Genomic DNA, 25,283 nt, shown 5'->3' on the forward strand with positions numbered 1-25,283 from the left:
CTGGTCAAACATTCCCATAGATCAGTGTTTCTCAATTCCAGTCCTCAAGGCACACCAACAGGTCATGTTTTCAGGATTCCCCTCATCTGAAACGGATATGGTAATTACTAAAGCAGTGAAACTGACCAAAATAATGGAAAGTCTGAAAACATGACCTGTTGGTGAGCCTTGAGGACTGGAACTGAGAAACACTGCCATGGACACACTCCTAAACTTTGTAGACAGCCTTTAGAGAAAAGTTGAAGCTGTAGCTTGAAGATAGCTGCAAAGGGTGGGCCAAATCAATTGAACCCTATAGACTAAGACTGGGATGCCATTAAAGTTCATGTGCGTGTAAAGGTAGGTTTGCTAATACTTTTGACAATATAGTCTATGTGTAAAGAAAAAAAAAAGTGAGAGAACATTTATATAACAGAATAAGTCAAAACCCAAAAATAAATTCTGCTTTCAGTGTAAATTCAGTCACTATAAAAAAAAAAAAGCTGAATTCATTAGTTGCCGTGAATTGCTGCAGCTCACTAATTATATGACTTTTTTATAGACAGAATGAAAAGAATGAAAGTTGTACAGTAACCAATGACAGCTAATTAGCAAAGTGGACACGCTATTCAAAGCTAATTTCTGATTGGCTGTGATGGTCACTTATACCCAATGAATTGTGTTGCCATGTTAGATAATACACCATGTACACAGAGCTACGTCTGTTTTTGTTTCCACTCAATCTCCTTTCTTAAGCAACCACCATTATATTAAGATTTCTTTCACTGTGTTCATGATCTGCATTTCACTTTATTGTTAACAACAAAAGTATGAAAAAATAAAATAAAAAGATATAAAAAGTTGGATGAGCTTTCTGACAATTGAAGAATAGCCATAAATGGTTATTCCCCCCTCACCTATATGAATACTGCCTGTTTGAAGTTAAACCCTTTAAAAGTGAATCCAACAACAGGGAACAGAAGCAGTGATTCTATTGCTTTTATCTTAACAGAAAAGAAAAGTTGAACGAGTTCTAAAGTATGGGCTATAAAGTCCTCCAGCGTCATGGCTGCTGGGACGTCTCGTATCAAAGAAGCATCACTGACAACTGCCTCACTGTTCCCAGCAAGCTCCAGGTCTCCCCCACCCCTCTGTCTGATGGATTGCCTTTCTTTGACCCACTTCTAGCAGCCAGGAAGAGTCTCTTCCCCCGGCCTTTCCTCTGAGGAGTGGTATTCCTGACAGTTGTGTCTGGGCTGTTTCTGACGGCTGTGCCAAGCTACATTAGGTTTCAGTACTGTAGGAAGCTGGCTGTGTGAGGACTCCTGTAGATCTGAGGTCATTGAAGTTACTGCCTCAAGGTATAGAAAGCACAGCGTGTGCCAAGAACCTTTTAATTCTATGAAGGTCAGTCTTTGAAACAACCGCTGCTTTGGAATTGCCGGCAGTTAAATAAAAAAAGACAGGGCTGTTGCACAGTCATACAGTTAGAATAAAAATTCATGCAAACCGTACTAAGCTGGTGTCTGTATTATGTGCCGAGATGTGCTACTTGACCAACATCTGCAAAGTAACAGCATAAACTGCCGCATGATCCAGAAAACTAAAGGCTAATGGCAGCTAAGACATACAAAAAGTATCAGAAGTTATAATCTATCATACAAAGTGCATTAGCAGATGTTGGCATAGGATAAAAGTAGTTCACTTTAATGTGTGGGTACAAAGAATATTCTGTTTCTCTGCACAAATAATTTTGATACAGTTGCATAACTCTGTATGTATAAAGACTGAGCACAGAAATCGGTGCACAAACCTTCACCAAGTGCATCACTGTCTGTTTAAAATGTACCTTTTTTTTTTTGTGTGTGTGTATTAGGGTTTAAATCAATGTATGGTGCTTAAAGAAAACTGGGGCCAAAGCGTTTTCTCTTCGTTTTGGATTGGGGCAATACGAACCTCTGTTGGTTTTCCTCTTTTTTTTTGGGGGGGGTGTCCAAACTGGGAAGATGTCCCCACACCTTTCATTGTGAGTGTATCACAGTGACAGGAAGTGATGTGAAATTTCTCCAGTGAGTACAGACAGCAACAGAAACAAATGTGTTAGTGCAGGGGAGGAAATTACAACCTCCTTAAAGCTTTTAACTGTGCTCTGGTAAGACATTACCTTTATTAATTGGTCTTTTGTCAACAAAGGGAAAATAAAGTGAAAATCCCAACCAACAGGGTCACATCCAGCAATGAAAACACCTCAAAGGTTAGTTTTCTTAATGATTTAAAAGACTTAAAGAAAAATGGGCTTCAACTGAAATTGTTGTATAGTGCGCAGACCACAAATGATCAGTAATGCTAATTGTTATGCATCTTTAACAGTCACGGATAAGAAGAATGAACGGACAAACCTTGGTTTAGGTTCCTCAAGAAGGAAAGATGAAAGAGTCCTTCCAAATCCCAAGTATGCTACCTCAACACTCAATCATTTTGAAAAAGAGAAGATAAACTGTTGGGTTTCCCTCGATACATTCTATTAGTTATTGTTCGATAACTGGTTTTATTTCCATACACAAAAAACATAATTATGTTCCTTGAAAATTAGAAATTCAATGTTTATCAAGTCTCTCCACATTTGCGATTGGATGCAGCAATTGCAAAAACTGATAACATAGCTGAAAGATGCTTGCTGATGGCATGCTCAAAATACATCTGACAGTAGCTGACATGATCTTCACTGATCTGGAATAAGGTAAAAGCCTGGGGCAGGATCTCATAATTGGTAAGAAAGACCTATCAGGTGAGCCATCTCCACGGCTCGTCTCTATACAAGAAAAAAAGTAAAAAAGAAAAAAGAAAAACCAGCTTGGGGGCCAGCTTGAACCAGACTTAAATAAGTCATGTAATTGCATTGCCAAAAGAAAGAAAAAGTAAGGAAAGACAACCATCAAACTGAGGTGAAGCAATCTGTTAGACTGTAGTATTTAGATTTCCCCATTACAGGTCCCCTGTAGCGATGGTCCTCGGGATGAATAGAGAGGGTGAACCTCCCCAGCGGGGATACAGCAATACCTACCTGATAGAGGTTTTAAAGCCCAAATCCAAGAATCTTAAACAAATCGACCCTTACAGTACCCCCTTCCCCCATACTGCAAATGCTAAATACTTGTTATTTTTAGTGGCACATAAAGTATAAATGCATACCCCTATTCATCGCTCTAGCAAGGTCTCTCCAACGCTGTGTTCGGTTCTGTAAGCTGAAGACAAAAGTAATGAGAGAAGCTTTTGTCTTCACAATCCTAGAGTCAGCTTCCACCAGCCCTGGTGTATGGTTCTCTTTAACTTTGGACTAGAAATAGATATATAGAGAGATATCTATATAGATAAATCTATAAATATAATTTCTAGCCCATTTTTAATTAATCACATCTTGAAGTGTCTTATCCTGTGCCTATCTTTGTTTCTGTAAGCTCCAGTTTTTTTTTTTTTTTTTTAATTCCTGGAGTGGGGATTAAACATTTACCCGTTTTAGATATTTTTTGTACTCTAATTGGTTTTGGGGAATCTGTTTTTATATAGGTCCTGCAATCCTCTATTTTTGATGGGTGAACATGAACATAAACCTTTGTGTATCATATAAAACAAATTTAGCTTTCCCAAATTATATATAATTTATATTTGCTTATACAACATTGCTGCAGTAAAACCTCAATGCTAGGATACTTATCTAGCAGAAAAATTGCCTTTTTTAGTTCAACAGTTTTTTTTATTTTTTTAATGCATTTGTCCAGTTTACATTTATTTCTGCCTAAAATTACATGAAATCCTCATATAATTAAATATAAACTTGTAAAATCACAACTTTTTATTGCGGGTAAATCCTGAGTGCGGCAAAGCGAATAGCATGAATTTGACAGCAAAGCCCTCTGACTCATTTCATTCTCATTGACATCCTTTAATTTAATTGGGGATCACATGGCATTAGTGAATTTTCATTACAGCCAGAGCCCTTCGATCATCATATTGCTAATTGGAATCGGATCAGCTGGTCATCTAATCCAAGTATAATATCAATATATTTTCATTACTGTATATGAATTAAGCTAACAGTTAAATGCAGTGAGCGTTTAATGAGCAACATAATCTACTGCAGCTCCAAAAAAAATGTAATGGCTCAGCCTAGAGCAGTTGTAGAGGTTTCATATACAATCTAGTGGGCATATATTACAATAATAAAAAGGATAGAAAAAAAACAACAGTGAACCTCTGGCACAACATCAATAATGCCACATGCTTTAATTAAATAAAAGATTTAATAAACCTGTGGGCAATGCCAAAAAAGGCAAGAAGGGATTGTACCCAATATGGAATGAAGAACAAATGTTCAACATGGCCAGCTCAGAGAAATATTAAATCAGAATGGGGCTCTAGGCAAGGTTTTGGCCCCTTTATGAACATTAAAAAGAACTGCAATAGACAAGTTGCCCTATCTTTACTGTATTGGCAAGGGCCCATAAGACACCAAGACACATAAGACACCAACTGCCTGCCACAAGTGCATTGTCCCTTGTGAACCTGTGTAGCTACTGGCAGGTGCACTGTCTTGAGCAATTGCAGTATTTCTCTAGCTTACTGCAGGAGCATGAAGGTTTTAGCTGATCCACCTATACATCCACCAGGCCCTAGGCTCCTTCCTAGGTTGCCTTCTAGAAGAACTAGAGGAAATGTTTAGCAGTGGATACTAATGCCAATATATTTTATACAAAATCAATTTGAAGTAAGAACCAAGTAAGGCTATTCTTACCCCGTGTACACCTATGAATCCACCTATGCTGCACATCACTGACCCTAGTGGAAAGCTGATCTATAGACTGACATGATGTAGGATCAACTTTCTCTTGAAGTGAATGGAGGGTGAATATAATATATTAGTGTGTATATGAAAGTGCTGGCGGGGGTGTGGTAGGTGGAAAAGGAGGAGTACAAAAAGTCTACACTGTGAAGTCATTATTACTTGCACTATTATTAAATATGTATACATGTAGAGATGAACTAAATGAAAAACAACATCGTACAAGTCATCATGGTCAGCTTGTATCTTCAGTAAATGCGATACAGTTGGCCAATATAGACATCTGTGATGTCATTGACTCAAAGTCAACCTGTCTTTGAGAGTCAAGAGTAGCTGCCCATCACAGACTAACCCATACTGTATTACTTATGTAATCTGTTTTACCACTTAAGGCAAGTGGGAGGCCTTCTGCAGCTTGGGACCCAACTATATCAGATCATATATTCTTCTGATTCAGACCAGATATCGCTCACTTTCACTTTAGGCTTGCATCTTGTTTTATCCAAGCATCCTTCACACTTTTTTTAATACTTCTGTGCAGTAGAGAATTCCCAGAACTTGTTCTATGTCAGTACTAAAAGTAGAATCCTGTATTCTAGCTAATTCTGCAGTAATGCGTTTAAACGTGTGACAGAGTGCATTCCTTGCATAAGTTGTGCTCTTGCTGCTTGCATTATGTCTTCAGGAACAGCTGTTACAGTATCTCGTTCAGCAAACAGCTACCTCTTACAATCAAGTGTTTACAGAACATATTATGGGTCAGCACAATGCCAAGATTTATGCTTCTTTTCCTTCTTCATCTCCTTTGAATGGCTGCTAGGAAAACTTTACCATAATTGTACAACTTTTAGGATCAAAGGCTTGCTGGCGGTGACGAATTGCAATGAAATGCTGGCTTAAAACTGAAATGTGTTCCGTTAAGAAAAAATGTGAGAAGACTTCTACCGGAATCTAATTGAAGAAAGTTATTAGTTTGAAATGAAAACTGGCTAATTCGCACTCTTGGTGCAGACGCATGCATTTTTCCAGCTACAGACCAATATTTGTAGTCAGGCGGTTGTCTTTGTGACCTCCAAGCATTTGGCTTTCAATAGAGAAAGCTTTATGTTTAATAAAAATTCCTTGGATCACTGATTTTAAATGCTTTGAGTGACTATCCGTGCTTATCTTTTTCACCCTCCCTGTATAGTCAGAAGGACTCTCGCTTATCTTCCTTTTTAAACGGACTTCAACCTTTCAGTTTCATATGTACAAAACACAAACATACGTGGAAGTCATTTCACCGGATGGGGGGAATTTTGATTGGACACAAGTTTTCATCACAGAGCCGCTTTTAAAGCGGACCTAACGGTAACATTGCAACCTTCATCAACAAATTCCTAACATGTCAATATATACAGAAGCAGCAGCATCTTTGCAAAAAGCACTACCTTTTACCATTATTAGTCCTAAAGCTCCAGTCAAGTGTAACTTTACCTAGATACCTCCAAGTCTCTTACAGTGCATTCTGGGAGAATGAGGTAATCAGTCTGCTGCAGGTAACAGGTTATCAACAGAAGGTTTTCAAATTTTCCAATCTTAGCTCTGCACTCAAAGGTTAAAACGATTTCTTATCCAAAGTACTGGATTGTACCATAAATTACAAATTATATGTCCACGCAATCAGAGGGCATAAAATCAAGCTTTACTCCTTATTCAATAAAAATACTGTAATGAGTATGATTTGTGTGTGTTTGTAATATCTTAATAAAAAATTACACAAAAAGTGACACTTGTTAAAGTAATTTTATTGAGTAAAATATAAAGGTTGATATTATGTTCTCTGATTGGATGGACATAGAATTAGTAGTGCATGTCCCATCTATTATGCCAGTTATGAAATGCTGCAGGCAGGAGGAAAGATTTCCTAAGTCTCCCATCCCACAGTGATCATTCACTTAGCCTACTGCAACATAGTAACTTTCTTGTAGCTAGTGGTAGCAGCAAGACTGATCTAAAGCCAGCCATACATGGAACAAAATTCTTCTGGTTCAGCAGGGCCTCAGCCTGGCCAAACTTCTATCCATGTACGGGCACAGGCTGGTTGTACAGAAGTCAAATTTACCAAACGACTTCTGTACAACTGTCCTGTTGCATTTTTTCAGCTCAACATAGCCACTGACAGCACTGATCTGTGTACTCAATGGCACGGAAGCTATCAGGATACAATAGATCAGCAGGGAGCATTCCCCATCCACATTTAGTGTGTGGATGGGGGAATCAAGTCCTTTTCTGCTGGTTGAATGAAAAAAAAGAAAAAAAAGAAGACATCTATGGGCTTCTTAAATGAGAGAGCAGGTGGACATACATACAAGACCATAAATACAGCTGCATAGGTACCTAGATGTACTTAACCATGTCAGAATTGGAACAGTAACTCAACAAGTAGGTGCAGGCTCTGGATCATGCCTGATGATTTCCAATGTATAGGTAAATCTGTCCCTTTCTAAGATAATAAACTAAACACTGCTGCTTTTCATGATCCATTAGTATGGGGTCTGGTAGTAGGTCCTGTTCTTGGAGGGGCTGTGGAAGAATAGCTTGTTGAATCTGAATAAATTGCCTGGTTAGATTAATACATGCTATCTGCAGGTGGAATATAACTGTGGAATGGATAACGGCCAGGTTTGAACGATGTGACCCGAAAAGACCCCAGATTCTGGTGATCTCTATTGAGATTGATCCTTATGACCATATCATTAAAAAAAAAAAAAAACTTCACGAGCGTATTCTATATGTAATACAATTCTACCGCCTCAATCTTATGTTCCTTAAAGACTTGTCTTTCCAAGACCCAAACTGGAAACAATTCTCCAAGTAGGGACACTTACTTGGAGTCCATACCACCCCCATTTGTTCTGCCTAATTTTATATCATAAATCTGTGGAGCCTTTCTTGCCAAATAACCAAATCAAACTTTCATTCTCTAAGTGACAATGTTTATCACAGGTCGGAATGAGACTGGCTTTTAAAGACTGTTTTTATTTTTGAATTATATTTTTTTTTAAAGCATTCAGTGATATGAGGAAATAAGAGGCATCCAAACCACATGCAGCCTTCCTATACAATGCTATCTATATTTGGCAAAAGTTGCCAGAGTTTCAACTACTTGCTTGTAGACACAGCCAATAAATCCCACAAACTAAATGCAGGAGACCTATACTTGGGGGGTTGAAAGGTTTCAAAACTGCTTTACTTCACAGTGAAGACCAAGAGACCAAAATATGTGGAAAAATATTTCACAGCACTGGAAAGCAATTAGCACTGACGCAAACATCTGCATTTCACCGATAAACATACAACACAGAGAAGAGGAAGCTCTGCTCTTATGTCCAGAACAGAGTACACACGTCTCCTTTCAGGTTATTCCCATGGAAGAATCAATTTGAAACCTGTTTTTCTATTTTTAAAAGACCTCATGCTGATTGCAGAACTAAAAGTCTTATTTAGCAGAGGGCAAGTTGGACCACTGAAGAGAGACCACTTACAGCATTCTGGGAGGGGACAGGCTTTTTTAATAAGGCTGTGGGCGCTACTTAAAGAAAACAAACCGTAAACGCCTTTGTTTTCATGTTCTTGAAATCTTTTTAGCTTAAAGGGGACCATCGGTCATTTTATTTTAACTTTCCATCTATTAAATCTTCTACCCTCGTTGTTTTAACTTTGGATCGTAAAACATTTTTTTTCTGCCATTAAATACTTATACAGCCCACTTCCTGTTTCTTGTCTGGTAAAAAAAAACCTAGGCTTATGACATCATGCACAGCTCTCCCTCTCGTGAGAGTTTGCCAGGAAGGGAGGGGGGTGAGTCATAAGAGGGCCAATGAGAGCTGCAGAGCTGGAGGTGTGCCTTCTGTGTAAATCCAGGAAGTGAACAGGCATCAGCTTCAGCTGCCCACAGTTAAAATGGTCGCAGCCAGACTCAGTGGAGGGAGATTTCTGCAGCATATTTGGCAAGTACAGAATAACAGTATATATAAAATAATATGCAAAGTGGTTGGAGGGAAACTTCAGAATGGCAAAGATGGTTTTATTAAAAATTATGTGAGCAGACTGCAGTTCCTCTTTAAACTGAAAGAACATTTTGAATCAAGAAAAAACGACCAGAAAACCTTGAATTAAGCAAAAATGCAAACGACGATGATACAAGTTCTGTAAACACAATATGACAATTGAATAGACCAATACAGCTATATCCAAAAAAAAAAAAAAAAATTAAAAATGGCTGTATTCTAAAAGAGAACACTGATGGCTGCATGCTAATCCATTACAAAAAAAACACAGTCAATGTAAACTGCACTCACAGGGCCAGCGCAGTGTGTAGAGTACCAGAAAAAAAAGCTGTGGCTGTCACAGCTTCTGTGAAATTGATATTAATGGGAAGTCTGAGGTTCTTTCGACTGATATTTCAGCCCTGCTAATGGATATTCCACAAAATGTAAATGATCCAAGTCTGCATTCAACCTGAACAGAGACAAAAGAGGCCAATTCTACAGCACAGATTTATGGGTACAGGCTCACGGTAAGGAGCCAAGAAGTTTATAGTGACACTACCTCACTGTGTGAGCGATATCCATTATCCTAGCATGAGCGATGGGGAGCGATGGGGAGTGATGGGGGCCATGTTACCTGGGTAATGAACTGTACTGGCGCTGGGCTTGCTGGAAGCTGTCCCGTTCCTCCTGTCTTTGCCTCTGCATCTGAACTTCCACAGACACTGAATGCCGTCCGCTCTGATTATATGTTGTTGTGTTTGGCTGGGGAGAAACAAGCAGGGCGAAAAGTGATTTTCGAGCAATATACAAGGACGTGGGCAAGGTTGTTAGTCAGTACATCATGTGGATACAAGGCTGGACATTCTCTCAGCTGAAGACATTTTCACAATATGCTTGACAAGAAACGTCAAACAGTTTGACAAGTAAAAGATGGCTACTTTGGCAAGGCACGCTCCTGACTGCTGTTATTTAGATTGGCTCAGAAAAGTAGGCTGGATTGTAAACATTTCATTTTCCTTGGGGTGCAAGAAAGTAGTTCAGAACTTTCAGGATGCTTGCTGCAGTAATTACAAAGGCGTGAAACCTCAACTTCAAGTACCTTTAAAACACCCCGCTGAACAAGGGTCTCTGGGGTTTCAGGAAATGGAACCACAGTATGTTAGGTATTTACTCAAAACATCTCTATTATGTAGTCCTATAAAGAGCAAACAGGTCCAAAACCTCTGACAGCGCAAGTGCTACATTGACAAATAACTGGGGGAGCCACACAAAATCGAATAACATTACCATGGAAACTATAAAAGGGCCACTAAGCAAAATGATAATAAAACTTCAAGTTTCTTTATATTAAAGGGTTATTAATAGTGATTACAACCAAGTACATAAAATATCCCACATCGGCCAGGAAATTCAGGTATTTATTCAACTTCACTGTAAAGTTCATTGCTCTACATTAGCTGTCATGGGTACATAGGTTGAAAAAAAAGACACAAGTCCATCTTGTTCAACCAATAGAGTTATATGTGCAGGAAGTGGCAGTAAATAAAAGTTGTCAGGTTTCTTTCATGGGATTACTTAACAAGAAGCAATTCACCACTTACTGTACTTGACTTCAAATAGCAACATCTTTTAAAATGTACACTATATTGTCAAAAGTATCGAAAAAGGGGAAGTTGTCCCCCAAATGGGGTTTTCTAGGCAGAAAAGTGGTAAGCGAAGGATAACAACGAATTTAAAATGAAATAAACTTTATTAGGACATGTTTTAAAGGGATGACAATAACAGTAAAAATATGAGCCGTGGTACAGGAAATATAGAGGCCCAGGAGCACATATGAAGCAATGGTACAAAATATTCAAGAGCTTGGGTGAATGTTGATGCGTTTTGACCCCATCGGGTCTTCTTCAGAGGATATATGCTCTGTAAAGAAATTTTCATGTATGGGAATACAGTAATATGACCGCACAAACAAATGTACCGTATATAATAAATATAATAATGGTAAACATTTTATGACAAAGTTACCAATTACATGTGTTTAGCCATTTCTCCTGAGCCTAAGATCCTCCAAGATTTCCACTGCTTGATCCCGGTAAGGGTCCCCAGTTAGCCGACACACCACCAGAGGAGGCCAAACGCAACTGCTTTTGTTTTGCTTTTAAAAAAGTGGATTGCTATGTTCCTGTTTCCAACTCTAACTGGAGGGATCGGTTAATTAAATGATTTCACTAGCCCCACAAGCACACCACTTCTTCTTTCTATTTTGGTGCACCAAAAGAAAAATTTTACAATTATGCAAGCCAGGAATTAAATCTTTTTAAATCAGTGAAGGGAATGCCGTAAGAGTTCCCTTCACTGGAACTAAGGGGCCAAGCCCAACCCATGAAAAACAACCCCACATCACAATCCCCCCCCCCCCACCCACCAAATGTTTTGGACCTGTGCACAAAGCAAGGTCCTTAAAGACTTGGATGAGCGAGTTTGGGGTGGAGGAACTTGACTGTTCTGATCTCAACCTGATAGAACCCCTTTGAGAGACAGGCCTTCTTGTCCGCATCAGTCTCTGACCTCACAAATTGCGCTTCTGGAAGAATAGCAAAACATTCCCATAGACACACTCCTAAACCTTGTGGACAGCCTTCCCAGAAGAGTTGAAGCTGTTATAGCGACAAAGGGTGGGCCAACTCAATACTAAACCCTACGGACTAAGACTGGGATGTCATTAAAGTTTATGTGCATGTAAAGCCAGGCGTCCCAATACTTTTGGTAATATAGTGTATGTGTGGGCAAAAAAAATAAAAGTATATCTATGCATTATTCACAACACTCTGCCTCTCTAAAAATGCTACAGAAAAAATGCCCGTTATCTGCCAGTAATTGAATGAATTTTTGACTTCCTGTTTGAGCTTACAATAGCTGTACTGAAATCCTAACAAAGTTATTAGCCATGCTCAGCTCTTCTTTGCTGGACTACATAAACAAAAAAAAACGTATGTTAAGGATATGAGGAGAGGATGAGGAGTTCTGTAGTTCAGCAGGTGAGAACTGCAGTAGGGCTGAGAGCATTGATTGAGATTTCAGTGCAGCAAAAGCAGTGTTATGCGCTCAAACAGAAAGATAGGAGCTCATTGCATTTCTGGCAGGAACAGCAGCTAGTTTTCTGTTCTTGTAGTGTTTTTAAAAAGACACAGAGAAAAGCGCATGTATTGAATATATTCTAACAACTTAAGAACTATGAGCATATTAGATATGCCCCTGTAGGAATTCAGTTGAGCCCACAAGTGTTCTTGGTATGTTCTACTTTATCTTCTTATTGCTTTGAAGGGCACAAGGCAGACAAATGTGAAAAAAATATTATTGTGGCAAAAAGTACATCATAGCCCTTTTCACACAGGCATTCCATGTGCCTATTTTGTCCAGTGATTAGATGGATCAAAAACAACCTGAAATGTACCCCTAATGCCGCGTACACACGATCGGAATTTTGGTTGGAAAAAGCTCTGATGTTTTCCTGATGTAATTCCGACGGGATTTCGCACAAGCTGTCTTGCATACACACGGTCACACCAAATTCTCACCACCAAGAACGCGGTCACGTACATGTACGACGGGACTAGAAAAAGGAAGTTCAATAGCCAGTAGCCAATAGCTTCCGTCTCGTAGTTGAATCTGAACATGCGTGAGTTTTTACGCATCGGAATTGCATACACACCATCGGAATTTACGATATAGAAACTTTTTCCATCTGAAAAATTGAGAACCTGCTCTCAATCTTTTGCTGGCAGAAATTCAGGCAGCAAAATTCCAATGGAGCATACACACGGTCGCATTTTCCGATGAAAAGCTCTCATTGGTCTTTTGCTGGACGAAATTCTGACGGGCATAAAAGTGTCTGGATGTAAGCAGATGTGCATCAGTTTATATCCAGGTCTCTTCAGGTTCCTTGGGCCGAACGTAAGAGCTTTGCATCCATGTTTGCTTTTGTGGATCTTAACAGATCCACATCCGTCTACATCCGGCCGCCAAAAGGGATGACACTGATCTGTTTTACTTCCATCACCAGACAAATGTTTCCATTCTGATCAGTCAATATAGTTCCTGCTCAAAAGGAACAGAGGCACCCATGTGTAAGGGGCCCATAGATCCTTTACGTAACTTGTAGTGCTCAGATTTAAAAAGATGTAATTCCTGGCTTGCATAAATGTTAAATTTTCCTTTTGGTGCACCAAAATAGAAAGAGGAAGTGGTGTGCTTGTGGTGCTAGTGAAATAAATGACCGATCCCTCCAGTTAGCGTTGGAAACAAAAACATTAACATAGCAATCCGCTTTTTTAAAAGTAAAACAAAACAAATAAAATTCTGTTTGTGATTGTAAAAGGCACATGATCCACTTTATCCAAAGGATACTCACACCTGAAAAAACACAGCTCATCACATATCTAAGTGTAATTACACAAATGGAAGCTATCAAACCAGCATGGCAGCATCTCTCTGCCTTGTACCATAAAAAGCCCTCTTCTGGTAGTAATTTGGGGGGCTGTGAACCTAATGAAGAAATGCACAAACGGACATATTCCAGTTGCAGTGTAAATAATGACACATTACTTCAAAGAACAGGTCTAGGAATTCCACTACAATGACTCTTGCCTGTGTCCAGCCACGTCGGCTTAAGCAATATTGGCAAATTTTCCTTGCATGACTGAGCTATCAAGATTTCCTTATGTGGCTGCTTTTGGGGATTACTAGCAGCTTGCTGGGTGATTTTTTAGGCAATTTGATTTATAGACACAAAAAAATAATCAGGTATTTTCTCTTGGAAATCAACTGCTTAGAAAAGGAAGCAATGCCGATATTCTGTTCATATCATATCTCACTAAATTTATCTTTAGTTATTTATTTCATGTTTAATTAAACCAATTGTAGACTGATTCAGCACACTTTGGCAATCGTACTGCCCCCTTCCACCTTATACACACACACGCACCATGGGACATTAGGCCACATTCACACCTAAGCATTTTAATTCACTTTACTTTTCAAGCATATGAAAATTAGTACGTTGCAGAGTGTGTTTTGAAGTGGTTGCAATATTTGTTACTCATGTTAAAACACATGTGAATCTGTCCCAAAAGTAGGACAAAAGATCAGAAAAGCATTCAGATATTCTATCTAGACTTTAACTACAGCTGCACCACGCTACACAGCCAACATCCTAGTATGACTTTAAGTCATAGGTTGGTACTTGGGTGCCGCCAACAACTAGCCGGGTGCAGATGGTGAAAAAGAAATGAAGCTTCACCATAGTAGGGGGTCACACCAGGTTATTACCATTAGATCTAACAGCCATTCATAAGGGCTAAAAAATCCGATTGAGTGTGGGCTTTATCTGACTTTTTCCATTGGAAATTTCAACAGAAAAAATTTGATAGCAGGATCTCAAATTTTCAAAAAGTCAGATCGGACTTTTTCTGATTGTAGAGAATTCCGATCGGACAAAGTGCCGCGCATGCTCAGATCAAATTACGAGACCAAAACTATTGGCTACTAGCCTCAACGTAGTCCCGTCGTAATGAATGAACATAATCACGTTCCGAGCGATCGGATTTTCTGACAACTTTGTCTGACCGTGTGTATGCAACACTAGTTTAGGACAAAATCTGTTGGAAAAAATCTGACAGATTTTGTGGTCGGAATGTCCGACCGTGTGTACAAGGCAGTTGCAACTAGCTACCATATGGGAATGACAGCCTTAATCACACTTATAAGCTATTAAAGTGTTCCTAAACCCACAACAGTAAAAATCAGTCTGTATATGCACTAAAGCATGCTTGTTATACAGTGGAACCTAAGGCGTTAACCCTCCACATTGAATAAAAAGGCTTTTTGATCCTGTCTTCTCTGATCCTCCCCTTCTTCCACAGTCCCCAAACCATCTCCTGATTGTAAAGAGTCTTGGGGGAATCTCTGCACATGCTCAGTTTGGTGTATTTGGGAGGGTGCATGTGATCAGCACAGGGCCAAATCAGCACTGCCTTATGGATTATGCAGTTTCATAAAACAGTCAGACTAGAATGAAAACTCCTCCTACAAGCTTTAACAAGTGCTCGGCCAGACACTGATAGAAGTCACAAGACTGCTATATACTGCTGATGAGAAAGGGTATTTAGCAGTTTGTATTAACTAAAATAATTGCATTTCCATGTTCTGTGTACTGTGGGAGACCAGATATAGTGAATGCAGGCTCCTGTGTTTATTAACACTTTAAAGGCCTTAAAAATGTATCGATGGTCAAAATGTAAAATGATATATTAATTTCCATGTTAAATTGGAATTATTTTTAGCCTACACCTATGAATACAAATGATCTTGAAGTTTAAAAACTTAAGACTAATACTCGCTACTAGCTTTTTGTTTGTTCAACCAGCAAAAAAACTGACAGTTAAGACTGGAGCTGATGTACTAAAATTTTGATATTAGTACAGCAATGTTCCCTGCTGACCTTTTGTGTTCTGACAGGGGTACACACCCCCCACCAGAACACGCCGGTCAGTGCTCTCAGCCAATGGCTGAGAGTGCTTATCAGGAGTTGCTTGGCTGCTGGTTTTTCAGCATGCTCGTCTGACAGTAGCCGGCCAAACTGCTGGCTGCTATACATGCAGGCCACACGTCGGGCGTTTTTTATTGAACCAGCTGATGTCTCCCGACATTCGTGAAGAATCCCACACATTTACGTCCTTGAATCCTGTGACACATATGGCATTCACTATACCCTGTGAATATGTGCTCCTTGTGTCACATATTTCACAGAATCTGCCTTCTGAACTACAAAACATGGAGGGAATCCAGGAAGTCGGTAAACAGAGATTTTGTTGGAAGAAAGCTTATATTGGATTGTCAAAAATAACTATCAATTGTATTGCCATTACAATGCTGTTGTTATAAAATTAAAGTGTATCCTGTGACAATAAGATCACTTTTAATGGGCATCAAGAGTAAGGATGAGCTCAGGCGTGTTCGCATACTCCACATGCAGAGCTGCCAGGAAGTTGGCGCAGCGCTAATCACAGGCAGTGAGACATTGCCCCGATGCGTGGCTGCAGAGATCAGGCAATGTCTCACTGCCTGTGATTAGCGCAGCTCTTCGCCGACTTCCTGGTGGGCTCTGCAAGTGGAGTATGCAAACGCGCCTGAGCTCATCCTTAATTAAGAGTGTGAAATGAGCTGCTCTCAATCAGCATACATAACAACATAAAGGGAGTCCACAATGCTGGACACAGGAAGTCTAGCGTGAGTGAGGACCCAGAGGAGGTCACAACAAAAATACACTGACCTGGTTCAAAGTCCAGGATGAGGAAAAGCAGCAAGAAGCTCTACAGAAAAGCCGCCAAGTAAACCCCTTAACCCCTCGATATGACTGTCTTATTGCCCCTGTGACCTTGCTGAGGATAAACACCAAGCACCCAGATGGATGGATGCACCCAGATGGATGGATGCACTACCGAAAAGGAAGGCATAACTATCAGCTCTTAGTTAAAGTTTTTTCCTTTTTTAAAAGCACTACATATCCACTATTTCCACCCTTAAAATGTATATTTGTAAGTCAGCAGCATCTAACATTCAGAATTGTAATTGGTAACATGGCTTGCATCTACCCAACAGCTCTTCTAAATCTTTTCAATCTTTTTTTCTTGCATGCTGTGTAATAGGCATTGAAAGTTTCTGCATAAACACAGATTATAAAAATCTCTGAAAAACGCACAATGTCAGTAGAGCATTTACAAAGCAGTGCCGGGTCTAATTGGAAATATATAATTATATGATAGATTCAGTAGAGGGAATTGAATTCAAGCCATTGTGCATCAAAATTACCAGCCAGTAGCTCAATAGCTCAAGAGATGTCCTTGAATAAGTTCCCATCCTGCATATGGAGGTTACTAAGGGGAACAGGCAACAATGTTTTTTTTCTTATTAAAAGCAGGCAGCAATGGATAGCAGATGTAATAATTCAGACAGAATGTGAGACTTTTGTGCTACCCCCTGTGCAGTACACAAGCACAGATTGAAAGTAATTCTCTGAAGGGCATTATGACTTGGCTAATGTATTGCAGGAGGCATACAAATGTATGACTGCGCGAGGAACTGACGGCTGTAAACTCAGATCTTCAAAGATCTGTCGTCTGAATATGAACGGAAACCATTAAAATCCCAATATGTTATGCCTTCAAAGAAATTAAATCTTGAGGCTGAAACTCTATTTCACGAGAAAGTGGATATTTTGATGATTGTTTATAAAAAATTTGAGTTTTTTGTAAAAAGTTTTTTAAAACATTTTTATAATCTTTATTACGGTGGAAACATTTTTTTTTTTCAGTAGCAACTAAACTTTAAAAAGATCTTTAAAGTGATTGGATACCTAGAATTGGTGCCCTATGAATGAGGAATATGCAAATTAAGCTGCCCCTTGAAGGTGAACAAGTCACAAAAAAGTTGGAAAAAATAAAAAAAATGTGGCGCTAAGCATATACCCAACTGCCAACACCACTCCGCTCCAATGGACCCACCAGATGAAGCTAGGGCATAAAAGTGCCTGCCTGGCACTAGGGGAAAATGGTGTGCGGATCTGGCTGGTTATACACACCAGGTGTGATATCAGCAATTGCTGAGTATGGCAGATAGGCTAAAACCAATCCCCCGGGGGGCTTGAGCCAGCAAAAGGAAGGATGGGCGTGGAAGAAACGTATGTCCTGTATGGACTTGATGCTGAAATAGTCTTGTATATAGTATCTGTTTTGCAGCGCTGAATAGGCTAAACAACCGCTTATATTGAATAGAGACAGAGTCCATTAATACATGTGGGTCACTGTACATGTGCCTCCAGTGGAGAAACAGTTGATCAATAGTAAGCCCAATTAATCATTATTCCAGTATAGTTCATGAATGAAAGCAGCCATAGTACGTTACCACTCCCAGTCAGCGAATGAATACAGTCACTTGCTTCGGAGGTCATGCGAGCCCTTTAATATGCTCAACTCCTATGGGATACTAGTATCCTCAAAGCTTTACCACCTGCAGGGGCACTGTGTCATGGGACACGTAAGGCTGATAATATGTACAAAAACTTCTTACCGGGAAGTCCAGTCAACTTGATCAGCATGCACCTCAAATACCTCCCCTTTAGTTACCTAAACCTAACAGTCATATTCCTTCCCTCAGTGTGCGGGCCTGCAAGCACCTATGGAGGATGTCGCCATAGCGTAGCGTCCGAGCGGAACTGACGTCAGCGCATTTCACATTAAGGGGTGTGTGTAGCTTCATCTGGACGTCCCTTTGCTGGTTCGAGCCCCCCGGGGGATTGGTGTTACCCTATCTGCCATACTCAGCAATTGCTTATATCACACCTGGTGTTTGGCTAGACTGACACCAATTTCCTTTGCTTACAGACGCCTTTTTTGTTATATGTTGTCTTGTTCCCGCTTTCTAAGGTTGCTTTGACTGGACCGATGGGTCCAGCCGACAATTTGTATCTAGGGTAGTCTGGTATTTGTTTGTACTTTTTTATCTACATGTTCTTTTTGTACTGATCCAATAATACATTTTTGATAAGTAACTAATTATGTGTATCACTTTTCAGTAAGCCCCATCTTTTCTTGTCCCCTTCTGTTTGGGATACTTTTTACACTGTAATGTAAACTTTTGATCAGGGTCATTTGGGTAGTTTCTGTTGTGATTATGAATTAAAAAGAGTAAACAAATTTGATTGATAATAAATGGCTTCAGTAAAATAATAACCAGGAGTGAAATAAATGTTTTTGTGTTGTTATTTATTATCTCTGAAAATGGCCAATAAAACATAAATTCTGCCAGGGTATGTAAACATATGAGCACAACTGTATGTGCTTTTCGCAGTGATATATGTTCATGATATATACTGTATATTCACTTGTATATGCTTAGCGCCGCCTTTTATATATTTGTTTCCAACTTTAAAAATCTTGCATTTAAAGCAGAACTAGTCTGACCTAAATAATAATATTTAATAAAGGTTTGGATTGATTTGTTTTTATATACAACTACCTGAATGTACCTTCATACATGGAGGGTCAGTGCTTTGAACCCATCAGGGGTCCATTGTTTGGCACAGTGCTTTCAGTTTAACTTCTTTAAAAAGGCTTACTGTAGCTCGCAGGCATCAATTGCTGCTACTCCTTAAGTGTCCATTCAAAGGGCGGGACCGGAGTGTATTAAAGAACTGCAGCATAGTCTTCAGAGATGCCATAGACCTCGCTAGGCTACCTGCAATGGGCATCTGAATGACACAGCTGGCCAAAACGTAACTGTAATTCCTTTGGAAAGTAAAACATTTTGTGCGTATGTACGTCAGCTGTACTATGTGTTGGGAGTTCTAAACTTGGGTCATACCCAGGGCAGGACTTACCATTGGGCTTGGCTGGGCTCAAGCCCATGGGCCCCACCCAATAGGGGGCCCCCGCAGGCCCTGCCGAGATACATAGCCAAGTGTACTCGGTTTGGCTCCACTCACAGTCATGCCCAGTCCCGCCCTATGATGGACATAATACAGGGACTTGGTGTGACTGTGTGCCGAGCCAAGTACACTCAGCTACTCTCGGCAACGCTTGGGACTGCGAGAGGACCCGAGAGCCGCCGAGATACACCGGACTCGGTATCTCGGTGGCGCCATTTTTAAACTTCAAGGCTGCAATGACAAGGCTACAAATGACAAGGCTACAAATGACAAGGCTACAAATGACAAGGCTGCACTGACAAGGCTGCACTGACAAGGCTGCACTGACAAGGCTGCACTGACAAGGCTGCACTGACAAGGCTGCACTGACAAGGCTGCACTGACAAGGCTGCAATGACAAGGCTGCAATGACAAGGCTGCAATGACAAGGCTGCAATGACAAGGCTGCAATGACAAGGCTGCAATGACACTGGACATGGCTGCAGATGGACACTGATAAGGCTGCATTGATGGACACTGATAAGGCTGCATTGATGGACATTTAAATGTAAGTTTTTTTCTTTAAAATTCCCTCGTAAACTTGGGGTGCCTGTTATACAACCGGCGCATGTTCTACACCGATAAATACGGTAATGTATAGAAGGTAGGGCCCGAAAGTGACTCAAGCCCAGGGGCCCCCACCACCCTAAGTCCTGCCCTGGTCATACCACTCCATGCAGTTGATTTAGTTTGCTCATCACACTACAAAATGCTGATACAACAAAGATGTAGCAGAGATCCTGGACTGCTTGTCATATGTCCTCCATTATATTTGTACTACCCAGACCAGGGTTGCAGCATGCTCTTTCCTGTCATCTTGCAAGACTTCAGAGGCAATAAAGGAAAAAGAAGCAAGGACGTACATGATCATTTTCTTGGGATATTTATTAATGGCTGCTTAATAATTCAATGTGCACAAGGAAAACAGGAAAATAAATTAGGAGGTACGCAGGGGGCGCTTGTAGCACCAGTATGCCATTGCATTACACTGAAATAGAATTTTCTTTCCAATACGATTATACTACAATGTTTGCTTTAACAGTTTTCAGTCTTTTATAATATAGACTTATTTATGCTTTCTGTGAGTATTTGTTGCAGCAATTTTAATATTTAAAGGGAACCTGTGCTTTATCAATGCAGGGTAAAACAAGGAGGTGACCTAATTGCCACTGTCTCCAGCTGTACATACCTGACCTCACTTTGCTCTCTCACCAGGAGCAAAGAGGAATACTTGGTATGAGGAGCATGTTACTTGTTCTCTTATCTCCCCTTTATGGGCACTAATGCTTGAGGACATCAAAAGTGTCCTCAACCCCACGTGAGCTGCTAAAGCTTACAGAGTTTCCTCTCTTTGCTGTTGATGGCTTAATAGAGTGGTTGGGAAAGGAAGGGGAGTATAAAGGGAGGGTAGCAGTTGAGCCTGTTGCTTTCCCCCTTACAGGAACATTAGACAGATTTTCTTTGTCTCACAAAGTCAGTCTTCCCAAAACTTCAGGTTTTGGGGGATGCTAGAAAATACATTTAGGTCACAGCTTCTTAGATCTCACAAAGATTTCAGTTGCAAGATCTATAAAGATAAATTGCTTTGTGTGCACACTATCCTCATCAATTACAAAGTGATTTGGTAGATGAGAAGTTGGATCATCAAGCATATGTATATAGCATGATGTGAGGGCCATTAACATGGATGGAAGCAAAAACTTTGCTAAGTAAACCCTCCTTTTAGGATACAATGGAAGATTCCAAACTCCTAAACTAAAATATCACTTTAGGTGGGCGGCCTCTGCCTTTAGGTGAACATAGCTGGTCAAATATCAAATTGATATGGATGGTATCAGAATATACATAAATTCACATTTTTAAAAATTGTAGCTGGTCTCAGCAGCAGTATTTCTGATGCACAAAGTGGAGATAAAACACCTTCAAGGGACAAAGAACGCACTACAAATCCGCCGAGCGGGATATTAACACCTGTTCATGCAGTCACTTCTGAGGTGCGGTCTACCTTTATATGCAAACTATATCATTACAGTTGGATCTGGTTAGTGGCTTCACTCATCTGGCAGTAAAGCAGTTAAAAATAACAAAGATAATATCTGTTTTAAACTTCCCTTTCAGCAGGCCTGCCATCTGCTCAGCACAAGTATTATTTGAAGTCTGAATGTTAAGTATGTAAATTATATTGCTTCGATTCTCCAACATGGCCCAGGAAAACAGACATCTGCTCAACAAGTATTAGGAGCTGGAAGCCGGATTGGCCCTTAAATACAGAACGGCGAGGTTGAAGCCGCTATCTTGTGACAGAATTCCTAGTGGCTATAGAGAAGCAGATATGAAAAGGGTCAGGCAGCGGTCAAAGGAAATCTATCAGCTTACCCCGGATTGGTCTAACAGTTTGTCATTGTGATATTCTGAGATTTATAGTATCATTATCAGTACCATTTAGGTATGTAGTGTTTGTAGAAGCACATATAAACTAGATTTACGTTCAAAGAAGAGTTGTCCTCGGAGTAGGGCCCATAGTCACATTCTGGGCATTATAACGCAATCTGATACTTTTTCAGGCCTGAGATCACTAATCTGGCGGAGAGAAACATGGTCTGCTTTTGCGGCTTTAATATTGAATGTGACCGAATGCTGGAAGCCAAGAAGAAAGCGGATCAGGTGGATGTCACAATAAACCCTGTTTATGGAAAATGCAGACCTTTTACCATGCCCACCAACAGCTGTGTCTACACAATTTGGTGAGAAAAACGCCATCTATTGGTTATACGTCTCTATATTCCCTAACTAGGAAGTGTGGCGGAAAATAGCACAATTTGGTACACTTCTTTTGGTAAATCTGTCCCAACCATGAAGGAGCCAGTCTGTTAGGGCTCCCCCATTGTCAATAGTTCCCATTCCCGCCCTGCTGGTTGGTAACGTCAACAAATGCTTTTCACCTCTTAACAAGGACCTAGAGCAGGGGTCAGCAACCTTTTTCCACTTAAGGGCCGGATTCAATGTATGTGAATGCATGGAGGGCTGCATTCACCTGCTAATAAGTGAAGATAATGATCTGGACCCCTTTACATTACACAGCCTCCACACTTCTGGACCCCTTTAAATTACACAGCCCCCCTACCTCAGGACCCCTTTAAATTACACAGCCCCCCTACCTCAGTCCCCCTTTACATTACCCAACCCCCCTACCCAGCCCCTTGCATATTACACAGCGCCCCCTTCCCCCATGCTATGCTTTAAAATTGCGCACAGTCGTGGAATAGTGACAAACTACGATATCTAAAAATCTCCATAGGCGATTCTTTAAACATTTCTACAGGTTACCAGTTTAGAGTTCCAGAGAAGGTCTAGTGCTAACGATCACATGTGGCAATACCTCACATGTGTGGTTTGAACACTGTTTACATTTTCTGTCATGACTTGTCTATGAGTTTGCTTCTGTGCACGAGCATGGGTGGATGGGGCACTTACAATTTTCATTTTTTTCTTTATTTTTTTACACTGTCCCTTTAAAAAAAGAAATTCTGATAAGTTTTTAATGTCAGAAGGAAAGCAAACATCCCTTGTGACAGTAATAGGCAATGACAGGTACCCTTTATGAAGAGATCTGGGGTTTAGACCCCAGATCCCTCCTTTGCACTTAAAAGCATTCAAAACGCAAAGTTTGGCTGTTGTCTTCTGTAAATCGGAAGTCATTAAATTGCTTCTAAGTTACTAGATCCGAGACTCGCTCGGATCTCCGGCCAGCCGGCGGACATGCCAGCTGGTCGCTTGGGCCTCCCAGTGGGATGGGAGAGCTGCGGAAGGAGGGGGACGTCCACTCCCGCTGCTTGTGATAACAGTTGGGTGGCTTCTTAGCTGCATCGGTTGTTATCCCAAGAAAGCAGTCCGGGGTTAAAATGTCGGCGGGCTGGATAAATAGATTAAAAACTATATAGTCCTATTATCGAAACCTGTCTTAAATAATTTATTTTTTTCTCCTAATAAATAATTTAGAAGGGGAAAAAATGAAATTATTCATCCTATTCTTTCACAAGAAATACTATCCTTTTTCTGAGAACAGCTATACATTTCACACCATCACTAATCTGACAATTGACCTTCATTAAGCAGACCAGAATTCTCACAAAGTTCAGATTTTTCTCAGGACACTTTCCCAAGAAAAAATTGCATTTTTCACCCAAGTAAAAGAAAATCCAAACAGGGCGATATGTCCTAATAAATCTTAAGGTACAGATAAGATGGAGCCGCTACTGTGCAAGGCAAAGACCAGGGAACACGCCTGATGGATTGGTCTGGCTAAGAGGATGCACATTTAGTTAAACATACTACATGTGTAATTAAGAAAACACATACTTTATCTTTGCTACAGGAACAAAATGCCATGTTTGTAGGTTTTGTTGATAAATTACTTGTAATGCAGAAAAAGTATGTAGAGTATGAACTTTCATGCCATGTGTAGTTTCAGTAGCATTACAATTTGCATTGTAGCTGTATTACAATATAGCTAAAAAAAAAAAAAAGGACCCATGTGCCCTTAATACTACTGGATTGGCATGCATAGGCTAGCTTTGAGGACAGGAAAACTTGTGGCACTACAAAGCCTGTGATCACTTAGGAGTCACAGTGCATGCTGGGATTCTCGGAAGAACAGTGCCAATGTGCATTTTATCGTATTTTATGTAGAAGACATGCATTTCTACAAATTGGCACACTTAGATGATATAGAGGTTCATCAAACAGGCAGAGATTTATAGACTTTAGACTGGCTGTATAAATTTTGGCTTTAAGTAGAACTAAAGGCAAACGTTTCTTGTTTTGTTTTTTGGATAGAGTAAGGGGGGGGGGGGGGTAATAACTCCTGTCCGTTTTTTTTTTGTTTGCCCTCCGTGTCCTACTGGGGAGATTTTCCTTTACTTCCTGTCCCATAGCCAAAACAGGAAGTGAGGGGAACCCAAAACCTTTCCTCATTGAAAAGTTTCCCCTCTATTACTGTTCTGGGGACAACCCAACATTTGGAATTTTCTTTTACTTTCACTTTTGTCGAAAATGGTAAACAGGACAAATAGAAAGGATGAATCTTCCTAATGGGGGCACAGACAGCAAGAAAAAAAACGACATTCTAATCTGGCTCCACGCTATCCAAAAGTAAACAAAAAAGTTTTACCTTTAGATTTAATGCAGTCTTTACCGAATAGAGGTTATATAAACTATACAATACAAAATTATACAATTCTGCAGTGCCCAGTCTTAATCTGAACATGTCGAACTCAAGTCTTTCTCTGCCTCCCTCGGATCTCTCACCCACCTCATTCCCATCCACTCAGCGTTTGGCTGAGTGGATGTTTGAAAGATACACTGCTGGCTAAAAAATGGATCTGTAATGGATCTGTAGATATCATTCTGCTTGGTAAATCAACATTCTGCCTCTAGCGAGGGAAATCAACAGTGAATTCCTGCAGTGTGGACTTTCTACGGCTAATAGCATGTTGGAAACATTTTCTTACTGCATAGCTAACAGGTACACTATAGAATCTTAGGAATGTTTAATAAGTGAATTGCTAATGCTGTCCATCAAACAAGTGTTCAAGAAGTATACAAATCCAGTTTATCACAAACTGATCTATCAAGTAATCCAGTGCAAACTGGGGGAACTTGTATAAGCCCTTTCCAGCTCCAGCTCAGAAAACTAAGTCTTGCCCAGTTTCTTCCACACCTCTCCACTGGCTGTTGAGGAACAGTTGCTGCTGGTGCTGTATATTTTGGGGTGACATCCCACCAACACCAGGTTTCCCCGCCCACCTCTCGGTCGATCACCCAGTCAAAGCCCCCACACACCCCATCACTCGCTCATTCGTCCCCGCACTCACTCCATCTAGGTAGCGGGCAGCTTCAGCTCCTTCCT

At 40.3% G+C, this 25,283-nt stretch overlaps 1 protein-coding gene across 9 annotated transcripts in view; it reads right to left on the reverse strand.

Annotated features, from left to right (window-relative positions):
- The window catches only part of PARD3 (par-3 family cell polarity regulator), an 835,070-nt gene that overhangs the window by 5,835 nt on the left and 803,952 nt on the right, over window positions 1-25,283 (reverse strand). For all 9 annotated transcript variants that reach the window (XM_077491101.1, XM_077491100.1, XM_077491097.1 and 6 more), the window contains one exon: window positions 9,488-9,615. In XM_077491101.1, the coding sequence (XP_077347227.1) occupies window positions 9,488-9,615 (128 nt within the window). The remainder of the gene's footprint in view (window positions 1-9,487; window positions 9,616-25,283) is intronic.

The sequence above is a fragment of the Lithobates pipiens genome, unplaced genomic scaffold (assembly GCF_037356315.1).
Source record: "Lithobates pipiens isolate NorthernLeopardFrog02 unplaced genomic scaffold, aLitPip1_a1.2 Scaffold_19, whole genome shotgun sequence".
NCBI classification, from domain to species: Eukaryota; Metazoa; Chordata; class Amphibia; order Anura; family Ranidae; genus Lithobates; species Lithobates pipiens.